The sequence below is a fragment of the Podarcis raffonei genome, chromosome 15 (assembly GCF_027172205.1).
Source record: "Podarcis raffonei isolate rPodRaf1 chromosome 15, rPodRaf1.pri, whole genome shotgun sequence".
Taxonomy (NCBI): Eukaryota; Metazoa; Chordata; class Lepidosauria; order Squamata; family Lacertidae; genus Podarcis; species Podarcis raffonei.
The window spans coordinates 38,150,193-38,172,844 of NC_070616.1; the positions used below are offsets into that span (position 1 = coordinate 38,150,193).

General features: G+C 48.2%; 1 protein-coding gene across 1 annotated transcript; it reads right to left on the reverse strand.

Annotated features, from left to right (window-relative positions):
• Positions 1–620: 620 nt before the first annotated feature.
• On the reverse strand, positions 621–22,356 carry ADRB3 (adrenoceptor beta 3). Its single transcript, XM_053367276.1, has 3 exons — positions 20,709–22,356; positions 9,456–9,522; positions 621–5,061 (listed from the first exon to the last, which is right to left on the reverse strand). Exons 1-2 carry the CDS (start codon positions 22,340–22,342, stop codon positions 9,483–9,485), a joined length of 1,674 nt encoding a protein of 557 aa, XP_053223251.1. The 5' UTR covers positions 22,343–22,356; the 3' UTR covers positions 621–5,061; positions 9,456–9,482.
• Positions 22,357–22,652: the final 296 nt, after the last annotated feature.

A 22,652-nucleotide genomic window follows, 5' to 3' on the forward strand; every position in this document is an offset into this window, starting at 1 on the left:
AGAGCATGAAGCTATTACGGTAATCTCTGGGTCAAGATTTCGCCAAAAATCCAACGTCATCCGATTCACTCCAAACCAGTGCCAAACGCCAGGGAAAGGCCCCCTTTAATGTTTGGCAGTGAAAACCCCACAGCGCCCTAACCCACGGGGTCAATATTTTGTTGAAAACCCCCTGTCATCCGAGTCACTCCAAAGCAGAACCAAACGCTGGCAGAAGTCCCCCTACAACGTTTGACGGTCAAAACCCAATGTTTTAGGGCACCCCACAAAATGACCCCTTGACTCCTTCTCTGATAAACCAACGTTGTCCCATTTACTCCAAAGTGGTGCCAAACACAAGGACAACCCTCCCTGCAATGTTTGGTGGTGAAAACCCCACGTTTCACAGCACCCCACAAAACGATCCCTAACCTGTGGGGCCAAGATTTCACCCCAAACCCAAGAGTTATAAGCCTGCAATACCGGGAGACCCACACATCCTCTCCACCCCTGCCCTAATCCCAAGGGCCCCTTATAAAAGACTTCTCAAAAGTGCCAATGAACCTCAAAGCCAGGATTTGAAATGTGAGCATGGCTGCTTCTGATTGTAAATAAGACTTCTCAACACTCACAATGTTTTCAAGTTTTAATTTTTATTTTATTTTTACAAAATTTACATACATTGATGGTTAAAGAGTTCTTTGATGGGTATTTCGCTGGTAAGAGGAGGGTAGGTGGGGCAGAAGTACAGTAACTAAAAAACATTTATATTCACCATCCAAAATGCCATTGGTATAAGACGGCCAGGCACAACAGAGGACATCTCCTCCTCCTCCGTCAGCAGCTTGTCCATTAAGGCAAATGCACCATCCGTTTGAGACTGCCCTCAGCCAGCTCCCACCCACCTGTGTTCTTACATATAACCAATTATTTCTGCCCCAGTGCTCCCCTTGTAGAAGTCAGCAGGGAGGAGGCTGGGGACGAAAGTAGAATGAGTTGGCTGTGCCTGTCATTGGCTATGGCGCCACCTAATGTTGATCTCCCTGCCTTCCATCCCAACAGGGACCAGCCACCATTGTTCCTTCAGTTCTTATTAGTTGGTGAGGACCAGGGAATTTCAGCAAGCCCTGATTCTAGTGGCACAGAACTGCAGGAGTGAGAATTAAGCTGGAGTTGCCCAAATGCTCCTTGCTACCTAAGCATGACAAGTGCAGGGAGTCCCTTTTTTTCTATTGCAACTGTATGTAGTAAGCACTGAGGACCTGCATGCAAAGGTACCACCCCAAGACAGGACTTTCCATGGGGTGTCTGTACTCCACAGCAAGAATGGAAAGAACCTGACCCTATTGGACTCCAAGGACCCATCAGGCCCCAGCCAGCATGCTCAATGGTCAGGGAGGATGGGAGCTGGAGTCCAGCAGCATCTGAAGAGCTGCAAGTTCCCCCCACCCTTATTTCCATCACTTATTGCCCAGCATTGTTTGGGCCAGAAGAAGAGGCAGGTGAACAAGCAATGGTGAAGAGGAGAAGCAGTTCAGGAGGTTTGTCAGTGGGCCTGACCATGCTGACCCTTGACACCACCTAGAGAAACAGCGTCGTAGTTAACCCTTTCTTCCACTAAGCTTAACAGAGTGCTCTAGTGAATTTCCCCCAAATATATTATAAAATATGAAAACCAAAAGAAGGGAGGAAGAGTGCATGTGAAGCTAATACTTTGGCAGAACTCCAAAGCTTTGGCTTCTGAGGTAGATAATTTAATACAAGAGGCATTCCCTCTGTGGTTGCTTTTGGGGATTTTACAGAGCTGTTCTCTGGCCCAGGAAGGACTGACAGTAAAAAAAAGGTGATTATCTTCATGGATCAAATATAAATATTCATGGACTTGAACAGATATTTAAATTGCAAGTATTTGAAATGCAAATTGGCATACATTTCAAACAGGATCCATTTCAACTCCATTTCGATTAGGCTGTGGGCTTTTTATTCATTTTAATAAATAGAACTGGAAATGAATTTCCAAGGAAGACCTTCGCTGCAATCTCTGCACCTTTCAACTGAATTAACACGTTCCAGATTTGTCAAAACTCGTATGAAATAAATGCCAATGATAAAATAATTACAATCTCAAACACACTGGCACTGGACTAATCCTATTTCACAGGCACTTTACATTTTCAGATGAGTTATGGAATTTGCATATAAGTAGGTACATTAGGGAAGAAAAGCATTTTGAGTCTGCAGTTCTAATTTGAATTGGTGGCTTCTGAACTAGTGCAAAGCATCAGAGTCTATAGATTGTTTCAGAGGTAACATAAGAAAAGGCTGCAGGATGAGGCCAATGGCCAGCATCCTGTTCTCACAGTGGCCAGCCCAATGCCTGTGGGAAACCTAGAAGCAGACCCCAAGCACAAGACCACTCTCCCTTGCATTTTCTAGCAACTGGTCCATCTTTGTCCCCAGGGCTGCCTATCTTGTTTCACTGCCTGAGGCAAAGAGGGAAGGTGCCTTGCCCCTGTCATCTCGCATACTGGGGTTGAACAGCTGCAGTAAGGTAAAGGTAAAGGGACCCCTGACCATTAGGTCCAGTCGTGGCTGACTCTGGGGTTGCGGCTTTCATCTCGCTTTATTGGCCAAGGGAGCCGGCGTACAGCTTCTGAGTCATGTGGCCAGCATGACTAAGCTGCTTCTGGTGAACCAGAGCAGCGCACGGAAACGCTATTTACCTTCCCGCTGGAGTGGTACCTATTTATCTACTTGCACTTTGACGTGTTTTTGAACTGCTAGGTTGGCAGGAGCAGGGACCGAGCAATGGGAGCTCACCCTTTCGTGGGGATTTGAACCGCAGACCTTCTGATCGGCAAGTCCTAGGCTCTGTGGTTTAACCCACAGCACCACCTGTGTCCCTACACAGCTGCAGTAGCTCCTAGCAAAATCCTGCCGGACGATGCCACCACTTCTCCTTCCTTCTCCAGGGATGGGTGGGGTTGCCCATGCAGGCACTGCCCCATGGCATTCCGCCACCCATGGTGACCACATCAGTCTGCCTCTTGGGTGGGCCGGCCCTGTTGGTCCCTTATTTATACTGACTGGCAGCTGCTGCAGCTTCTGTAGCTCATTCTAAAATGCCGCCAACTGCTTTGAGACATCAGAACTCACGGGAATCTAACAGTTGTGTAGATCAGGAAATGTCAACAGAAGCAGCTTCACACACTCCTGACTGGCAAGCTATGTGTGCCAATATTTCCTGCTCTTCTAAACAGCTAAAAGGGCCTTTGCCAAAGCTCTGCTAAGAGGATCCTTGTTCTCCTCTGAAACTGGCCGCTCAACAGAGGGAGAGAGAGAGATTATGTCCTTATGGGATAGCTTCTTGACGGCAAATCTGTTGGATTGGAAGAGGCTTGGATGAATTGCATCTGGCCCCTTGGAAGTCGCAGCTATATGGTGAAAGTATGCAGTCAAAGTTGGACCAGACAAATACTGTAGATGGATCAATCAGCAGTATAGGGCACAAAAATTCACAGCAGCTAGACTGTCATTCCTCAGTCCCACCCTGGGATTTTGAAACTGCATGAGAGAGAAATCCAACAGATGCAATTTTTCTGGAAATGACTATCAGCAAAGGCTATTGATCCATCTAGCCCAGTGCTGTCTACTCTGGCCAGCAGTGCCTCTCCGGGGTCTCTGGCAGAGGTCAGCTGTCACCTGATGGCTGAATTGGAGAACCTTGGGACACTCTGTGTGTAAAGCATGTGTTCTACCATTGAGCTATAGCAGGGTTGCTGCCTAGCCAGGCAGGTGGGAAACAGCCTCGATGTTGCTGAACTACAACTCCCATCAGCCCCAGCAAATATGGGCAATGGCTAGGACTGATGGGAGTTGTAGTTCACCACTGGTTCCCTACACCTGCTTTACAGGTTTCAGCCCCTAAGAATCAGCAGGGGAAGCTTTTGACGGCATACTGCTATAAACATTAGCACCTGCAAATTAGCACCTGCAAATCAAACGACCAGCTGAAATGCTGGAAACCCTGAAATGTGGTGATAAGACAGCCCACCCCTGTTAATTCTCTGCCATCACTGCAGAACAACAGTACCTAAAACAGTCTTCCCTAACCTGGTGCCCTCCATATATTTTATTTTACAGATCCCATCATTTCTGTCCACTGACTGGGGTTGATGGGACTTGTAGTCCAAAATATCTAGAAAGCATTGGGTTGGAGATGGCTGTCTTGAAGCATGATTCCATATTCACCCTTGTTTGATCCTTGATCATCACTATCAAAACCAATCATGACAAAATCCATATCCCTACTCCCACCTTTGCTATGTTTGCCTATTGGTAGATTAGCAGCAGAGAACCTGGAGCCCTCCAAATACTCCTAACATCCCTGACCATTGGCCATGCTTGCTATGGCTGCTGGAAGAAGGACGACATCAACGTCAGGAAGGACACACCTTCGCTGCCTCTGTTGTAAGTATGAAACTGCATTAAGGAATGGCTTCATCCAGCCATCGTGACTTGCTTAAAGTGTTGTTGTTCCTTCTTCACAATGACTGGCTGCTGGAGGAAAGGGGAATTATGACGTGTGCATTTCAAAATACCTGAGTCAGCATCAAAAAGACAGACATCTATACATGTCAAGTAGGCACCCATAGAAGCGGCTTATAGCCGGACTATGGATGAAGAACTTGTATTCCCTCAGTGTAAGTTCCATGTTAAACCAGCAGTGAACATCTTGGGTGGAGAAACAGTATTAAAGGGACAGAATTGCTTCTAGGATTTGTAATTTAACTAGCAAGTTAAATTATAGCTGGTGATTCTGGGATCCAGAGTAACTACTCCTGTCCTTTCTCAACCAAAATACCCTCCTCTGGAGTATCCCTATCAGATGACGGCAACTTGACTGTCTCTGGGGAACACATGATAGCCATTCCCCAAACTGAACACAAAAGGAACAAACTGGTTATTTTAAAAAGGGAGTTTTTCCTCCTCCTTCTTTTCTGAACACTGATGTAGAGTCAATTATAATTATTTGGCGATCAGGAGATCCAGACCCCTCCCAGCCAAGCTTGCGTTGCTGTCCTGAAAATAAAGAAGAAAAAGGAGTTTGAAAAGGGAAATAACAGTTTGCTGATGCACGTCAATTCCCATCAAAGACAACAACAGACTCTAATCCAACACAGCAATTTAGCCTGTCATTGACAAATCAAGCCAGGCTTAGGTTTCATTAAGGCAAACAAACCCACAGAGCTGGAATCAATAAGCAAGTGTGTGTGGATTGATTGCATAACTGGTTCTTCAGAGCTCCTGGTGGATTTCTCTCGGGGGGAAATAAACCGTAAACCATTTCCGTCCCAAGCTAAGGCATAAAGCCAACGAAAGCAAAAGCAATTCTAAGGTGACACACATTTTACTCCAGCAAAATGCTGGCCCCTTGCCCCTGTACCTGCAGAGCCATGAAAACGAGTAAACCAAGAAGACAAGAGATCATGTACACATGAGTCCCATTTGGGCAAGGTGTCACTCTTGTGCTTTGGAATTCTCTGCACACTGATGTTAGGCAGACGCCCTCACTATTTCCTTTTAGACCAGGGACTGGGGAACCTGAGCCAGGCAAGACTGCTCCCAGGCAGCAACCGTAAGAACTTTGCCACAGCTGCAGCTGTTTCCAGGGAGAACCCTATTGTTGAGGACACGGTTTGTGATGGGCAGTTGGCATTTGCGGTGAGAGCAGGAATGCGACTCACAAATGCACGAGGTGTGATTCATGCTGCGCCTGAGTTTTTCCTGTTCTATATCTTTATTCATTGGTTTACCAGATTTATTTTTTGTATTTTTGTGTTTCTATTTGATGCACTTTTATTTTATTTTGGGGGGTATTAATCTATTCACCTCTTTGGGGGCCTTGGACAAACAGCAATATATAAAAAACTCGATGAGGATTTGACTCACGAGGCCGTTTCTCCCTGAAACCAAACCCACTTCCCCCAGGTCTGATGTTATATATGGTATCAGGTATGGCGAAGGTAGAGAAGTTGCTGGATCATAAGGCTGCCAGGCAACTGACAGGTGGCTTGTCTCACCCATGTGTCAAAGTTGGTTTAAAAGGTCTGGCTTATTTTTATCTGCACTTTAAGGGAAAATATGCTATGAAGATTTGCCTTTTTAATGATTCTGTGGATTTTAGCTGTCTTTGATCTACAGTTTTAGCTGGACATCGCTTAGAGAGCTCTTTGACGAAGAGGCTTCTAAATAAATGTGTTCTGTGGATGCAGGCAGTCACACAACGAGAATGGGAGCAACTGTCCCCAACCGCAAAATCCCTACCCACAACTGCTTTACCCTGACTCCTATCCTCCTTCCACTGAGTGGGAAGGTCTGAAGGGTTTTCCTCCCATGCATTTTTCAGCTAAATGTGCCCTTTAGAATCCCCAGCCCAACAAGGGAACCTGGCACATTCACAACATTATCATTTAGTTATTATTTTATTCCTTGCATTAATACCCCATCATTTTCTCCAAGGAGCTCAAGGGGGCATCTGTGGTCGTCCCGTCCCCCCCATTTAATCCCCACAGCCCTGAGAGGAAGGTGAGGCTGAGAGGCAGTGACTGGCCTGAGATCACCCAGTGATCTTCATGGAAGAATGGGGACTTGAACCTTGCTCTGCCAGGTCTGGGTCTGAAACTCTAACCACAACATTGGATTATTCATATTATTATTTTAATTTATATCCCACCCTTGCTTTTGAAGGAGCCCAGAGCAGAAAACACATCAATGATAAAACATTTTTTGAAAAACAAACAGTGATCTCAGGGCTGCCAGTAACAGTGTCTTTCAGCCATCAAATGCTGAAAGTCAGTAATACTTTAAATACATTTAAAGCACATTACTTTCCCCAAAGAATCTTGGGAACTGTAATTCACCCCCACAGAGCTACCATACCACAACTGGGCTCAATTCAAGGTGTTAGTATGGGCATACAAATGACTCACGAGCAGAGCACCTAAAACAGTGGCTTCCCCAATTTCAACCATCTCCACAACCAGCTGGTGAAATGGTAGTGGTGGTGGTGCCGCCGCCACCAGCAGGGGTTTCTTGGTCCCCAGGGGCCTTTGACAGGACCTTTTCAGTGGCAGCTCCCTGTTTGAGGAAAACCTTTCCAGGTGAGGTTCATCTGTCTCCTCCTTTCAGGAGGAATTTGAAAACCTTCCAGGCATTTGATGGCTAAGAAACACTCTTCCTGTCAACCGGAGATCACTGTTTTTAGAATGCTTTTAGACTGCTGTTGTTGGTGTTAATGTTTTTGTCACCCTGGGTTCCTTTGGGAGGAACAGCAGGATATCAATTTAAATAATAATAACTAATAATAATACTTATTAGTCACTCACTACAAACAAAACACCAAAGCAACTTAAATTAAAAGCCTCAGGCACAAAACAAAATCAGATATGCCTTCCAAATTCCAAATATGGCATTTGGATCCTGGGAGCACTAAGAAGATTATGAGTGTAAGCAGGAAAGATAAAATTCTCTGGGTAAGCTTGAGGACAGAAAGCGCTTCTGATGTTTTCCCTGTACTTACGATCCCTGCCTCTGGCCTGCCTTCTTGTCCAGTCCAACATCCACATGCAGTCACTAAAGCTTTAGATTAAGAACTCAGGCTTACAGCAGCCCAAACATCCATCCAGCTCCAACTTTAAAAAACAAAAACTGTCCAGCCTGTTTGTCTCTCTTGAAGGTTCTGTGATTGTGCTGTGGTTGTTTCTCCTGCTGTCTAAAGAATACGACTGGTTGAATGTCTTGAATTCTTGGTAGAAAAGCCCTCTGGTCTGATTAATGTGCATGGTTAAACGAAGGATGGGGAAAGGGCATAGCTTGGGGCCAGAACATTTGCTTTGCATGCAGAAGAACCCAGGTTCAACCTCCAGTAGGACTGTGGGAGACCCCCTACTCAACACTGGAGATGTGCTGCCAATACCGAGCTAATAGTCTAACTAAGACAGCTTTCTCCATTCCTGTGCAATATTTGCATCTTACAGCATGACTAAAAGAGCTTGCCAAGAAGTCATTGAGCCTCTTCAAATGAACGGGGGCATGATTCAGAACCCTGGGGGGGGGAATAGGGTTCTGAAAAGCACAGGGAGCCCCCACAAGCAGAGGAGGCTCCCCATTTTGTGCAGCTGCCCTCCAACTCAGAGTGTTAACTGTACATGGTATCAGATCACCTAGAGAGGGATTTGGAATCCTGCTTCCTCAGCTGAAGGGCTGGAGCTGAGAGGGAGAGTATTAGCTCTTATATGCAGGAGGTCCCAGCTTCCATCTCCATCTTCTCCAAGTAGTTATGGGAGAACTCAAAGCAGGCATGAGGATCTTTATAACCAAGTTGGTAGAGCGAGACTCTTAATCTCAGGTTTGTGGCTTCAAGCCCCACCTTGGGCAAGAGGTTATTGCATTGCAGGGGGATGGACTAGAATCTAGATGACAGTTCTGCCATTCTACACTTCTATTCTTTTTTTTCAGCCCAAGGACCACAGTTCCTTCTGGGCAGCGATCTCAGGACTGCATGCCAGTGGTGGGTGGAGCCAGAGGCAAAAGTGGGTGCAGTCATGAATGCAGACACTACCTTTGAACAGTAGCCTAGGTTCTACACACATACACACACACAAACATACTTCTCTATCCTCCATCTAGGGCTCAAGCAGGGCTTCTTTTCTGGGGGTACTCCAAGGTACACAGTACCTTGTAAGAAGTATTCAACTGCAAGTACAGTAAGAAGAATTCAACTGCAGAGCAGCCCCAAGGAGAGGATCCCAGTTTATATTGCATGACCAAATATGGCAGGGGTGGGGAACCTTTTTGGCCTACTAGGCTAGATCTTTATCTCCCTCAACACACTCCATGGGCCAACTTTGACACATGGCAATCTAATGATGTCAAGTGATTGACAAGTGGGTGGTTCTGTCCTCCTGTCAAAGTTGGCCTGCAGGGGTGAGGGAAAGTAGTGAGCAGAGTTCAAGTGCACCAGTGAGTTCCCTCTGGAGAACTAGATTGAGCACCGTAAGCAAGCAAGTTTGAACTGCCCAACCCTCAGTTGATGCACAGGGACTTCAACTGTGTTTTCCAGTCACAGGACGCAGCTGCGTCTCCACCTGCAGCAACCCTTAAGTTGCAGATAATGTCACGTGGCTGGGAAAATTGACCTAACAGGCCAAACTGGGTTCCTGGGCTAGAGGTTTCCCACTTCTGAAATACAGGTTATACCCACTATTGGCCCATCAGTAATTTTTCTGCCACCACTGCATCCTTAGAGCATCAGCTAACAGAACACATACCACCCTGAACAATCTTCTAAGGCAGTCCCACATATAGCAGATTGTAATAATCTATCCAAAGCAAAGGCAACTGAGTCTGCGTTCAAAGGCAGAATCTATCAAACAACCTGCATATTTGGCTCAGAGTTTCAAAGGGATACTCACTGTATTTTCTTTGGCTTCTTCCTTCTCTCACATTCTAGGACAATCTGTCACTTCTTTGGTGGGAAATCTTTTTTTAAAAAAAGAAAAAGGCAACAAAAATAAAAACAGTTTAATTTACCAGTCAGGTTTTTTTCTTAGCCAATCTTTTACAGCATTGAGAACTGGGTCTTGTTGGACGCAGGTGTTTTAAAGCACAAGTTGCATCTGATCAGAGCAGATTTGCCGGTGGAGCAAATCCTCAAAGTGTTCTCTCTCTCGTCCTCTGTTAAGTCTGTCATGGGCACATTTCGTATTGTATTTATTTTATTGTTATACATACACAGTATCCCACCTTTCCCCCATGCAGGTGAAGGTGGCCCTCCCCATTTTACCCTCTCAACAACCCTGTGAGGTAGGTTTGGCTGTCTCAGTCTTGACCAGCCCAAGGTCACCTAGTGAGCTTCATAGCTGAGTAGGGACTGGAATCCTGTCCTTCCAAGTCCTGGTCCAGCGTTCTAACCACTGCTCCACATTGCTACCCATAAAAAGTCTTCTGAAATTTATTAAGATAAATTTATTAAGCTGAAATGGGCCCCTCTGAGGGGTGTGTCCAAAAACTGGCAAGTTTTATTCAATGTGTTACTGGTATTCATGTAAGGAAGAGGCATGTCTGAACAGCTGTCATGCAGAAGATGAGCAGATTGGAACTTGGGAACATCCAGTGGAACTGAATGCTGAAAGATTCAGGATACACAAAAGAAAGCACCTCTTCACAAAGCACATAGTTAAACTACAGAATTTCCTTCCAGGAACATGGAGGCTTAGACAAATTAATGGAGGATAAAGCTAACAATGGCTACTAGCCAGGACAGCTATGTTCCACATCCACAGTTGGGAGGCAGTATGCCTCTGAATAGGGACGTGGGTGGCGCTGTGGGTAAAACCTCAGCGCCTAGGACTTGCCGATCGTATGGTCGGCGGTTCGAATCCCTGCGGCGGGGTGAGCTCCTGTCTTTCGGTCCCAGCTCCTGCCCACCTAGCAGTTCGAAAGCACCCCTAAGTGCAAGTAGATAAATAGGTACCCCTTTCTAGCGGGAAGGTAAATGGTGTTTCCGTGTGCTGCGCTGGTGCTGGCTCGCCAGAGCAGCTTCGTCATGCTGGCCACGTGACCCGGAAGTGTCTCCGGACAGCGCTGGCTCCCGGCCTCTTAAGTGAGATGAGCGCACAACCCTAGAGTCGGACACGACTGGCCCGTACGGGCAGGGGTACCTTTACCTCTTTAATGCATCAAACATTAAAAGCTTCCCTAAACAGGGCTGCCTTCAGATGTCTTCTAAAAGTCTAGTAGTTGTTGTTCTCTTTGACATCTGGTGGGAGGGCGTTCCACAGGGCAGGTGCCACTACCGAGAAGGCCCTCTGCCTGGTTCCCTGTAACTTGGCTTCTCTCAGTGAGGGAACCGCCAGAAGGCCCTCGGCACTGGACCACTTAGGATTGATTGCATTCCAGAAGTATATAGAATCATAGAGCTGCAGAGTTGGAAGGGACCACAAGTGTCACCTAGTCCAACCCCCTGCAATGCAGGAATATTTTGCCCAATGTGGGGCTTGAACCCACAACCCTGAAATTAAGAAGAGTCTCACGCTCTTCTGACTGAGCTATCCCCATTAACATTTTGTTAAATGAATAAATCTGGTTGGCCACTGTGAGAGCAGGATACCAGACTAGATGGACCATTGGCCTGATCCAGAAGACCCTTATTACATTAGATGTGTTACACTGCATTAGCCCAGCCCACTTTTTCAGTTTGGGTACCACTGCACCTGGATGCACGCATCCATTCATGTAGGTACCCTCTTTCAGTGGCTGGCTCCTTTTAGAAAAATATACACATGGCTTGCTTCATGATCTCACCTGCAAATCAACCCCCTCAACCCTGTTTTCCCCAGAAAATAAGATCAAACTTAGAAGTACGGGCAAGAAGACAGCATGAGATTGATGCAAAAATACCCAACCACAAGAACGAAATGCATATGGCCATCTGTACGGAGGCATGAGGAGGTGAGGGAAAGAATGTAACTGTAAGTACTGAGGAAGTTGGGGGAAATAGTGTAATGGGTTGAAGATGTTGCTGTGGAGACCCCTAGTTCAGAGGCAGAGTACATACTTTGCATGCCTAGGGTTTAAACCTTGACATTTCCAGACAGAGTATGTCAGCTCTGCCATTCAGAAAGGACAGTATTAAACTCCAGAGGTCGATGGTCTGACTCACTTGAAGTGTGTGTGTTGGGGTGGGGGGGATAGCTCAGGCAGTAGAGCATGAGACTTAATCTCAAGATTGTGGGTTCAAGCCTCACGTTGGGCAAAAGATTCCTCCTTTTGGAGGGAGCTGGACCATATGACCCTCATGATCTCTTCCAACTCGCTCTATATAGGCTAACAGCTAAAGCTAAATGGTTTGCGGTAGGGAGATCTTCCAGCCCAAGGGCCACCTAGCCTTGTGGGGGCCACACTGACAGTGGGCAAGGCCAGAGGCAAAAGTGGATGGAGCGACAGATGTACCATTGTACCTTTGTAATGATAGGTTAGTTCCTACACGGCCGTCTCTAGTCTCCATCCAGAGTCATTATTGGAGATCAAAGACATGCTCCAGTCAGGCAAAAACACTTGGGGTGCAAAGCAGGGCCTCTGTGGATTGTGGCCAAGGAGGGTTGTGTGGTGTAGGGGGAGTAATGAGGGCCAGACAAGAGAGGCTTGGAGGACCATAGCTGGTCTCAGGGCATGAGGTTCTCCATCCCCTGATCTAGACAGAAGACCTTCTGGGAACTTCTTCGGTTGCACTGAAGAAAGGAAGGATGTAAAATGAAATAAAGGAATAAATGCAAGCGCTTGTCACAGTGCAATGTAGCCAACTAAGTTCTACTCAGAACAGGCCCGCTGAAATTAATGAGCCTATCTTAGCTTTGTCCATTAACTGCAATGGGTCTACTCTGAGTAGGGCTAGCACTGGAAAAAAACCCCATTATTTACATCTTGTTTTTCCAGCTTTCAAAGCAGCATGCAACATGGTATGAGAGGAATCATTGGAAATTAAGGACATGCACCCTTTTGTGGGGGCATGTTTGCCTCAAACCAGAGCTGTCCGTTGAAGAGACGAGGACACAGTCCAGACACATATTGGTGTCCAAGCCTATCCTCCTATAAAACTGAAAGACGCTGACTGTCCCCACTGTTGAACCCTGGTTTTGAGACCTTTGGGAACTTTCTGCTTACAAATGGGGCTGATATTTCAGACTCCAGGAAGAAGATACATTTCAAGATATTCTAAAAGAGTCTAAGAAGCAAGCTCAGTGCAGTGTTAAGAACGGAATGTGCTTTTGTTTCTTTCTTTATTAGTAATGCTATTCTTAATATCTTATTTGCAGACTTTAGTATGCTGAGATGTCCTATAGGCCTATTTTTGACATTTTATATGGACACTGGATGTAAGCGAAGCTATTCTGTAATTTATGCCCAATCTGTAAATGTGCACAGATAGGGAGGGGGAGGGTAAGCAGAGGGGGGGGGTAGAAGCAGGAAAGCTTGTGATAAAAATACAGCTGTTCACTTTTTTAAAAATGCCAGGATAAAAATCAAATCAAATAGCAATAAATAAGTTCTCAGTTCAGCAATGTATGCCAAGATCCTCCTTTTGCTGAAGAAACCACTTAGGCTGTGCACATGTGTAGCCTTTGAAACACACAAAGGACATTTTTTCACAGGCTGCCCTTGCATATAGTGGCTAGCAAGTAAACCCACCTTTGCACAATAACCTAATCTAAAGTGAAACAAAATAATAATAATAATAATTCCTTCCAGTAGCACCTTAGAGACCAACTAAGTTTGTTATTGGTATGAGCTTTCGTGTGCATGCACACTTCTTTTGTTTCGACTACAGCAGACCAACATGGCTACCTACCTATAATTAATCTAAAGCAGCAGCTACAGTGGTACCACGGGTTAAGTACTTAATTCGTTCCGGAGGTCCGTACTTAACCTGAAACTGTTCTTAACCACTTTAGCTAATGGGGCCTCTTGCTGCTGCTGCTGCACCGCTGGAGCACGATTTTTGTTCTCATCCTGAAGCAAAGTTCTTAACCTGAAGCACTATTTCTGGGTTAGCGGAGTCTGTAACCTGAAGTGTATGTAACCTGAAGTGTATGTAACCCGAGGTACCACTGTACTTCTGTGTCATCTGTACACGCAGATGAGCACATTTTCACTAATTTCCACCTCTCAATTAGTGTTTCCACAGTCCTTAAAAAAAAAAAAAAACATTTCCCCCAACCTTTCAAAAGAGAGGAGCTAGAATTTGGTGTGTTGGTATACTATATTGGTATACAGAGTTACTGTACTGCATCCTATTTTGAAGGGGACTGGTAAGTATAAGGAACCCAAGAAAGTTCTCTCTGTATAGTACTCAGCCAGGAAGCAAGTGCTCAAGAAGTACATTACTGGCACAAAATGAATGATACCCAGCCCAAAAGAATGCACTTTAGATTGGCAAGTAGCGCGGGCCAGGGATGACTTGGGGATGATGTCATGTGTACAGCACCCCCAAAAAGCACTCGCATCCAGCACTAAATGCACATTGTCATGCTATGTGTATGTGCCCTTTGAGAGGGCTGACCAGGGCAAACACACATTTGAAGCCCTGGGCGTGGAGGGTGGAGATGGGGAAGGGTTGTAGCTCCGTGGTAGAGCATCTGCTTTGCATCTGGAAGGACTCTGGTTCAATCCCCAGCATCTCTCACGTAGGGATGGGAGAGATCCCTAGAGATGATGCTGCCTGCTAGGGTAGACCATGGTGGGCTCAATGGAGCAAGGGTCTCACTCAGTATAAGGCAGCTTCCTATGTTCCTCAGGGTCCTCCTGCCACCAGTTCACCCCACCCCAACATGAGCAGGCTTCTCCCGCTGACATTTGCGTGAAATGTATAGTTTGGACCAAAGGACTCTTTGCCCGCTGAGATATATTGGGGCTGAGTCACACTCTGAGATGTAGGAAGGGCCATGGCTCAATGGAAGAGCATGTGCAAAAAGTCCTGGGACATCAGATTAAGAGCTCAGACTTACAGCAGCCCTCACTTTAAAATCCAGCTCCAACTTTAAGAACACAAAAACCAATCCACCCTGTTTGTGTCTTTAAAGTCCTGAGATAGTACTATGCCATCTAAAATACTACCAGTTAAATGTCTTAGAATCTTAATAGGGAAGTCCCAAGTCTGGTTAACTTATATGGCTAAACTGATGAAGAGGCATAGCTCACAGGTAGAGAAGCTGCTTTGCATGTAGAAGCTCCCAGGTTAAACCCCCAACATCTCCAGGTAGGTCTGGGAAAGAGCCCGGTCTGAAACCTGAAATAGAGGCACTGCCAGACAGTGTAGATCCAGTGGTACCTCCGGTTGTGGACGGGATCCATTCCAGAGTTCCGGTCGGATCCCACAACTGGAGAGACCGCTTCTGTGCATGCATGTGTGGCGGTAGAGCACTTCTGTGCATGTGCGTGCAGCAAAAACCCGGAAATATACGTCCAGGTTTGCTGCTTACGTATTCTGAAGTTTACGTAAGCTGATGGATACGTAAGCGGAGGTATGACTGTATTTAGAAAATACTGAGCTGGATGGGCAAACTGACTGACTCTATATAAGGCAGCTCCCAATGTTCCTAATCTCTGGAAAGTATCCCTAGTTATAAGTAGATCAGTCACAGGTGATGAGAAAGGCTTTTCTGTGTCTGAATCCCCAGAAAGCTACTGCCAGTCAGACTAGATAATATTGGACTAGTAGACAAACTGGTATCCATGCAGATGCTCTTGGACTGCAACTTCCATCAGCCCCAGCCAGCATGACTAATGGTCAGGGATGATGGATGTTGTAGCTCAGTGACAACTGGTGAGCACCACGTTGGCTAGTCCTGAGCTAGATCAGGTGTGGTGAACCTGTAGCTCTCCAGATGTTGCAAAACTACAACTCCTGTCACCCCTGGCTATTGGCCATGCTTGCTGGAGCTGATGGGGAGTTTTAGTCAAACAACATTTGGAGGGCCAAAAGTTAGTCACACTTGGATTGGATGGAGAGATAAAGCCGCCTTCTATGAACCTGTGAATATGAGTTGCCAGGGAGCTACAGCCACATTGTGACTCTTCACAAATATACCATACTTAGAATGCCCCTTTACACATGTCAATGTTCACCCTGAAACACATGATTGGATGCACCTGCTGGGTGAAGGATGAATGGCTAATGGTTGGGGGTGTATCCAGCAACATCTGGGGGGAGGGCAATTTCCTAGAAACAGAAGACAAGCCCTAATAAATTAGTCCAGTTCTCAGAGTGGTTTCAAAGTCATTCCCTATTCCTTGGGAACTCTGGGAACAGAAGCTCTGCAGGAGGAATTGGAGTCTCCTAGCAATTCTCAGCACCCTTAACAAACTACATCTCCCAGTATTTGGGGGGAGCTATGGCTATTTGAGGGACGCGAGTGGCACTGTGGGTTAAACCACAAAGCCTAGGGCTTGCCGATCAGAAGGTCGGAGGTTCGAATCCCCACGAATCCCGTTTCTCAATCCCAGCTCCTGCCAACCTAGCAGTTCAAAAGCACATCAAAGTGCAAGTAGATAAATAGGTACCACTCCGGCAGGAAGGTAAACAGCATTTCCGTGCGCTGCTCTTGTTCGCCAGAAGCAGCTTAGTCATGCTGGTCACATGACCTGGAAGCTGTACGCTGGCTCCCTCGGTCAATAGAGCGAGATGAGCACCGCAACCCAAGAGTCGTCCGTGACTGGACCTAATGGTCAGGGGTCCCTTTACCTTATGGCTGTTTGAAGTGGTATAATTGCTTGGTCTTCCACACAATGTGCCCTCATTGCACATTAGCAAGATTGAAACAGGCCACAAATAAGAGACATAGGCACCCTTTAGCACAGGAATGAGGAGACTGTGCCCCGCCCCCAGGTATTGTTGGACTTCAGTACCCATCATCCCTGACCATTGGTTACATTGGCTGGGACTGATGGGAGCTGGAGTCCAACAGCATCTAGAGCAGGTATCCCCAAACTCGGCCCTCCAGATGTTTTGGGACTACAACTCCCATCATCCCTAGCTAACAGGACCAGTGGACAGGGATTATGGGGATTGTAGTCCCAAAACATCTGGAGGGCCGAGTTTGGGGATGCCTGATCTAGAGGCGACTGTCTCCCCACATCTGTTTTAGTGTCTTGGGTGACAAGGGGCCAAAGGCATCTACAGTATACCACTTGCCACTTGAGTGTGCCAAGTAGAAGTTGCCTGGGGTGAGCAACCAAGATGCAAAGAGATTTGTTCTCATTGGAAGCTGAGATGGATGCTGGATTTTGCACATTCATCCTCTTAATTTGTCCCTGGCAGTGAAAGAAGAGGAACGGAGGGACAGCAAAGACTGGAAGCTGTCATAGACGATATCTGCTCTGCTTCCCCAAACACAGCAGGGGGTGAGGAACTACCTCATCTGTATTTAAAACACAGATGTGTGAACTTTTGCCTTCGAAAATGACAGCAGCTGCAAGATAAGTTGCATAGCAACTCAGTCTACACCAGCTAACCGCATCATGTTGAGGAAGAAATACATGGTTCCTGCTGTATAGTATCCAAAGCCAAGCACAACACAATAAGAGACCTACTGGACCATCACCAAAGGCCCATCTAGTTCAGCATCCTGTACTCACAGTGGCCAACCGGATGCTGGTGGGAAGCCTGCAAGCAAGCAAGACCTGAGCACAGCAAAACTCTCCTCATTTGCCATTTCCAGAAACTGGTCAAGTTGACTCTGTGAGCTGGGAGATGAGTTTACGCGCCGCAGTGAAATGGGACACACCCCTGCATTCATCATTTGCTTAATTAAGCTGGCATGCTCAACCTCTTGTTGAGGGGCTCGTCCACACTTCCGCTTGACTCGTGGGTCCAAGCAGTTTTCTGTTTGTCCCACATTTTCTAGGCATGGATCCAAGTGGTTCTGCCTTTGCCCTGCCGCTTTCCTGTTAGGGTGATTTTATTAGTACACTGCCTATTATAATGCTCTGTATTGTTTTTCTTATGCTCTGTAAAATACGTTCTTAATATTGTACACAGCCCTAGGGTATTTTGATATGGGGTGGTATATATAACTAAATGATGATGATGATAATACCCCTAAAAAAAACACCACTCTTTAGTGCTAAATCAGAACAAATGGCAATCTGTGGAGAATCTGATTGCCGTTTGTTCTGAATAAGTGCTAAACCACAGATTTTCCTGGGGGAAAGTTGTAGGGTGAACTGATGGGTGGTTATACCCAAAGTGAAATGATATTACATTTGAAAGGCTATTGACAGGCATTGGGAATACTGTAAGGGGTGCAACTTGGAGTAGAAAAAGAGGAATGGGAGAAGGATCGAGGGCACACAATCATGCATAGACACATACCACATCTCTGCCAGTGACAGACTTTGGGCTTTCAAATTTCAGTGGCATCCTGTGCAGCACCAAAATTTGGCACCCCCCCCCCTTGCCTTCCATTCTAACCCATTGTTGCAGCGTCCCCTGCAGCAACCTCTCTGCCTGGCGCCTAGTGTGGGTCCCCTAAATTCGCCTCTGTCTCTGCTCCAGATTCTCCCCCTCCAAATTTCTGTACTTTATTTAACAAAAATGGTAGGTGCTCCTATACATACATTCTGTGCAACATATAGAGTATGTTGCCCCCCCCCCAAGGTTGTGTCATATTCCCTCCCCTCCAGCCAGATTTTCTTTTGGAGGCTGAATTTTACATGCACTGAACGTTTCCATTTTTCTAATATACAGGAACTTGCAGCACAACAGCCAAAGAATGGAAAGTACTAGAACAGGGGTCAGCAAACCTTTTCAGCAGGGGGCTGGTCCACTGTCCCTCAAACCTTGTGGGGGGGCAGACTATATTTTTTTGGGGGGGTAAATGAACTAATTCCTATGCCTCACAAATAACCCAGAGATGCATTTTAAATAAAAGGACACATTCTACTCATGTAAAAACACACTGATTCCTGGACTGCCCGCGGGCCAGATTTAGAAGGCGATTGGGCTGGATCCAGCCCCCATGCCTTAGTTTGCCTACCTATGTACTAGAAAGTTTCAGTAAGCAAAGCCAAGATCAAAGCAAGGAGACCACCCAACTACATAAACTCACTGCGGCTATCTACACAGTAGAGACTTAAAACGAAACATGATTGCAACCCCCCACCCAGCCACCCACCTGGGGCTGCATTTCAGGTCACATTTGCATGTTGCAAATGTTGCAACCCATCAGAGAGGGAGGGGGATGTCTTCACCCAGTGCAAACTACCTGTTGGTTTCAAACCCCTCCCGACAATTCCTATTCAGGAGGCTGTCATCTGCACATGTCAACCAGCTATCTCAAATGTACACGCCTCAGCTTAACTGCAAAGTGAACTGGTTTGAGGGGAAACACATCAAACCCCAGTATTTCTCAAGGAAGTCCAGGATAGATGTGGATTGTGGCCAATGTCATGTGTACACAGCTTCAAACACCAGTGGTGAGAGCACACTGGAGCCAGAGTAATGATAATGTGCACACAGCTTGTGCCTTCAGCTGTGACACCAGATATGGTTCCTCTCCATCCCTCATTCCTACTCTTGCACTAACTCCCTTTCACAGTCTTGGCTGCGCTTATAACTCCCTGAATCCAGGGGCTATTTACACTGTGCTCAGCACCTACCATGGCAATCACACTCTTAACACATCCAGGTATTCACTTATATCAAGGGTGGAGGCTAATTGGGGGCAGGATCAGATGCCCCCAATCCAGCTTTTCACCTGCTCCTGTGTAATCCATTCCCCTAGACCATGCATATAGCAAATGCAGACAGGCTGACAGCATCCCCATTGTTAGCTAGACAAATTTCGGACCCCCCACCTTCATGGGCTGGGAGCATTTGGGTCCTGATCTTTCTGAACATAAATATTCAGAGGTTAGGAGGAAAATCCTGCAATTTCTGAATGTGGGGCAACTTCCTACCATTCCATTATCTCTGTGGAAAGAGAAACAAATGAAGGAGCCCTACACACACACACACACACACACACACACACACACACACAGCATCATGTTTGAAAACTGCAGGACCAAAAAGAAAAATTGGGGGAACTGACAATGAAAGAAAGCACTGCAGAGGGTCTGAGGAAGCTGCCTTATCCCAAATCAGGTCATGAGTCCATTTAGATCAGTATGGTCTACATGGACTGACAGTGGCTTTCGTGGGATTAAATAGAAAACCTCCTGCATGCAAAGCATGTTTTACCATAAAGTCACAGCCCTTCCTTCAAGTGTGCAGCTCTTTGAAATGCTGCAGTAGAGAAATAGCACAGGAAGCTTCCTTATACCCACTCAGATCACTTGTTCCCAGAGCTCCAGGCTGTCTACTCTGACTGCTTTCCAGCAGAGCTTCCCCGTCACCTGACACCTGACTTCTTTAACCGGAAGAAATGCTAGATTAAATCTGACACCTTCTTCAAGGAAAGCATAAACTCTGAGGCAAGGGTGAGGAACCTTCGGCCCACCAGATTTCACTGCAACTCCCATCACCCCTGGCCATTGGTCCTGCTTGCTGGGGCTGATGGGAGTTGTAGTCCAACAACATCTGGAGGTCCAATGGTTCTCTACACCTGCTGTAAGTCTTAAGAGTCTAAGCTTTGGGTAATCAGTCCATGATGCAGCCTTCTGGGCACCCGTCCCAGTATGATGGGTACAATTCATAACGTGCTAATTAAGGAGCAAGCCTCATTGAACATACCAGGACTTACTTCCAAGTAAACATGTGATTCCTTCCCTTTTCAGTCCCCTCCCACACCACCCTGTGGCATACTGTTGGAAAACAAGATGCAGTATTTACCCCTCCCTCAATTGCTATAGACCAGTGGTGGCCAAACTTTGCCCTCCAGCTGTTTTGGGACTACAATTCCCATCATCCCTGACCACTGGTGCTGTTAGCTAGGGATGATGGGAGCTGTAGTCCCAAAACAGCTGGAGGGCACAGTTTGGCCACCACTGCTATAGACCAAATGTTATGGACTACAACTCCCATCAGCCCCTGCCAGTATGGCCAATGGGCTGGGCTGATGGGAGTTGTAGTCCAACAGCGTCTGGCGGACACTAGGTGGAGGAACCTTACCCTACATCTTCAAGACACCCCTCCCTCCGCATCCCACGGACACATTCCTGACACCTACTCTTCCAGCTGCGGGCACAAAGTGATCTGCGTGCCTTGAAGCTGGGCTTCCCGCAGGGGGCGCTGCGCGCAGCCGTGCCCATTGCTGGCGAGGTACAAGAGCTTCGTTTCGCCAGTCCGGCTGCTGGAGCGGCTGCTGGCGCTGCTGGAGCCCACGTCCTCGTCCTCCTCCTCCTCGTCCTCCTCTCTGGCTCCCTTGGCGATGGGCTCGCCCTCCTTCTCGGACGGGGCCCGGGGGCTGAAGGCGCAAGGGCAGCGGCGCAGGTCCTTGGAGACCGCGTGGAGGCGGCGATCGGCGCTCCTGGGGCAGCACAGGAGCTTCTTGAAGGCGCACCTGAAGTCGGGGCTGCGGCAGTAGATGATGGGGTTGAAGGCCGAGTTGGCGTAGCCCAGCCAGTTGAAGAAGCGGAAGAGCTGGTCGGGGATGAGCGTCCTGGCGAAGACCTTGAGGATGTTGGCCACGAAGAAGGGCAGCCAGCAGAGAGTGAAGATGCCCATGATGAGGCCCAAGGTCTTGAGCGCCTTGTGCTCCTTGATGGCCAGCAGGAGCCGGGAGGGTCTCCGGCGACGGGAGCCCTTGGCGGCGTCTTGGAGGAACCTGCCCTTGTCCTTCTCGATGGCGTGCAGCTGCCGGGTGGCCACGGCGAAGACCCTCGCGTAGACGAAGAGCATGACCAGCAGCGGCACGTAGAAGGAGATGATGGAGGACAGGATGGCGTAGGGCATGTTGGTGACGAAGTCGCAGCACTGCGGGTCCTCGTAGCAGCGCAGCGCCTCCTCGTCCGCGCCGTCGCGCCACCAGTGGTTCATGATGGGCAGGAAGGAGATGAAGGCGGCCACGGCCCACACCAGGCACACCACGCCGCGCGCGCGGCCCTTGGTCACCAGCGCCTCGTACTGCAGCGGCGCCGTCACGGCCAGGTAGCGGTCCACGGCGATGGCGCACAGGGTCTCGATGCTGGCCGTCACGCACAGCACGTCCAGCGACGTCCATAGCTCGCAGCCCGTGGTGCCGAAGGGCCAGCGGCCGCTCAGCACCAGCGTGGCCCCCGGGGGCACCACCAGCAAGCCCATGATGAGGTCGGCGCACGCCAGCGACGTGATGAACACGTTGGTCATGGTCTGCAGGCGCGGCGTCTTGGCGATGGCCACCACCACCAGCAGGTTACCCGCCACCGTCACCAGCACGGCCAGGCTGAGAGCGGCGCCCAACGCCCCCTGCCGGCCCAGGCTGCCCGCCGCCCCGGAGCAGTTGCTGCCGTTGCCCGACGGCGCCGCGCCCGCTGCCCCCAGCCACGTCCCGTTGGGCGGCCAAGGAGGAGCCATCGCGGCTAAGACGGCGACGGGAGCCAAGCTCGGCGCGCCTAGCGGGAGGCAGCCCCTCGACGGCTTTAGTTGGACGGCCCCGCGCTCCGCCACTGTCGCGCAGGGAGAGCGGGCTCCGCGCGCGTCGGACACTGCTGGCCCGCTGCTTCTGGCTCGGCAGCCCAGCCCATGCTCCTGGGGAGACGGAAGGCGCCTCGGCAGGGACGGCTCCCTCCCCTTCGGTGGGGATTGCTGAGAGGAGGAGTCCTTAAAGGCGCAGGGAGCCTGGAGGGAGAGACGGGACACGCCCCGGGCACAGCTCTCCTGCATCTCCGCCCTACCCCACCCCGAGCCTGCTGCGGGAAGGAGAGCGAGCGGCGCTGACGTCTAACAGGGTGGTGTTTCTTTTACAAAGCCGCCTCTCCCACTGCAGAGATCGACCCGCACTCCAGCACTTTTCAAATTTAAGTTGCACTGAAATAGCTGCAACGCGTTGCCCCACGTGCGAAGAAATTGCATTTCCCTCGCATTACTCTAGGGCTCTTCTCGGCATCGATAGTGCTTTACAAACCCTCTAGAATTCAGGAATGGGAGGGGAAGCAAATTTTTGGCTTTTTCAGAGTTGTTGGACTACACGCTC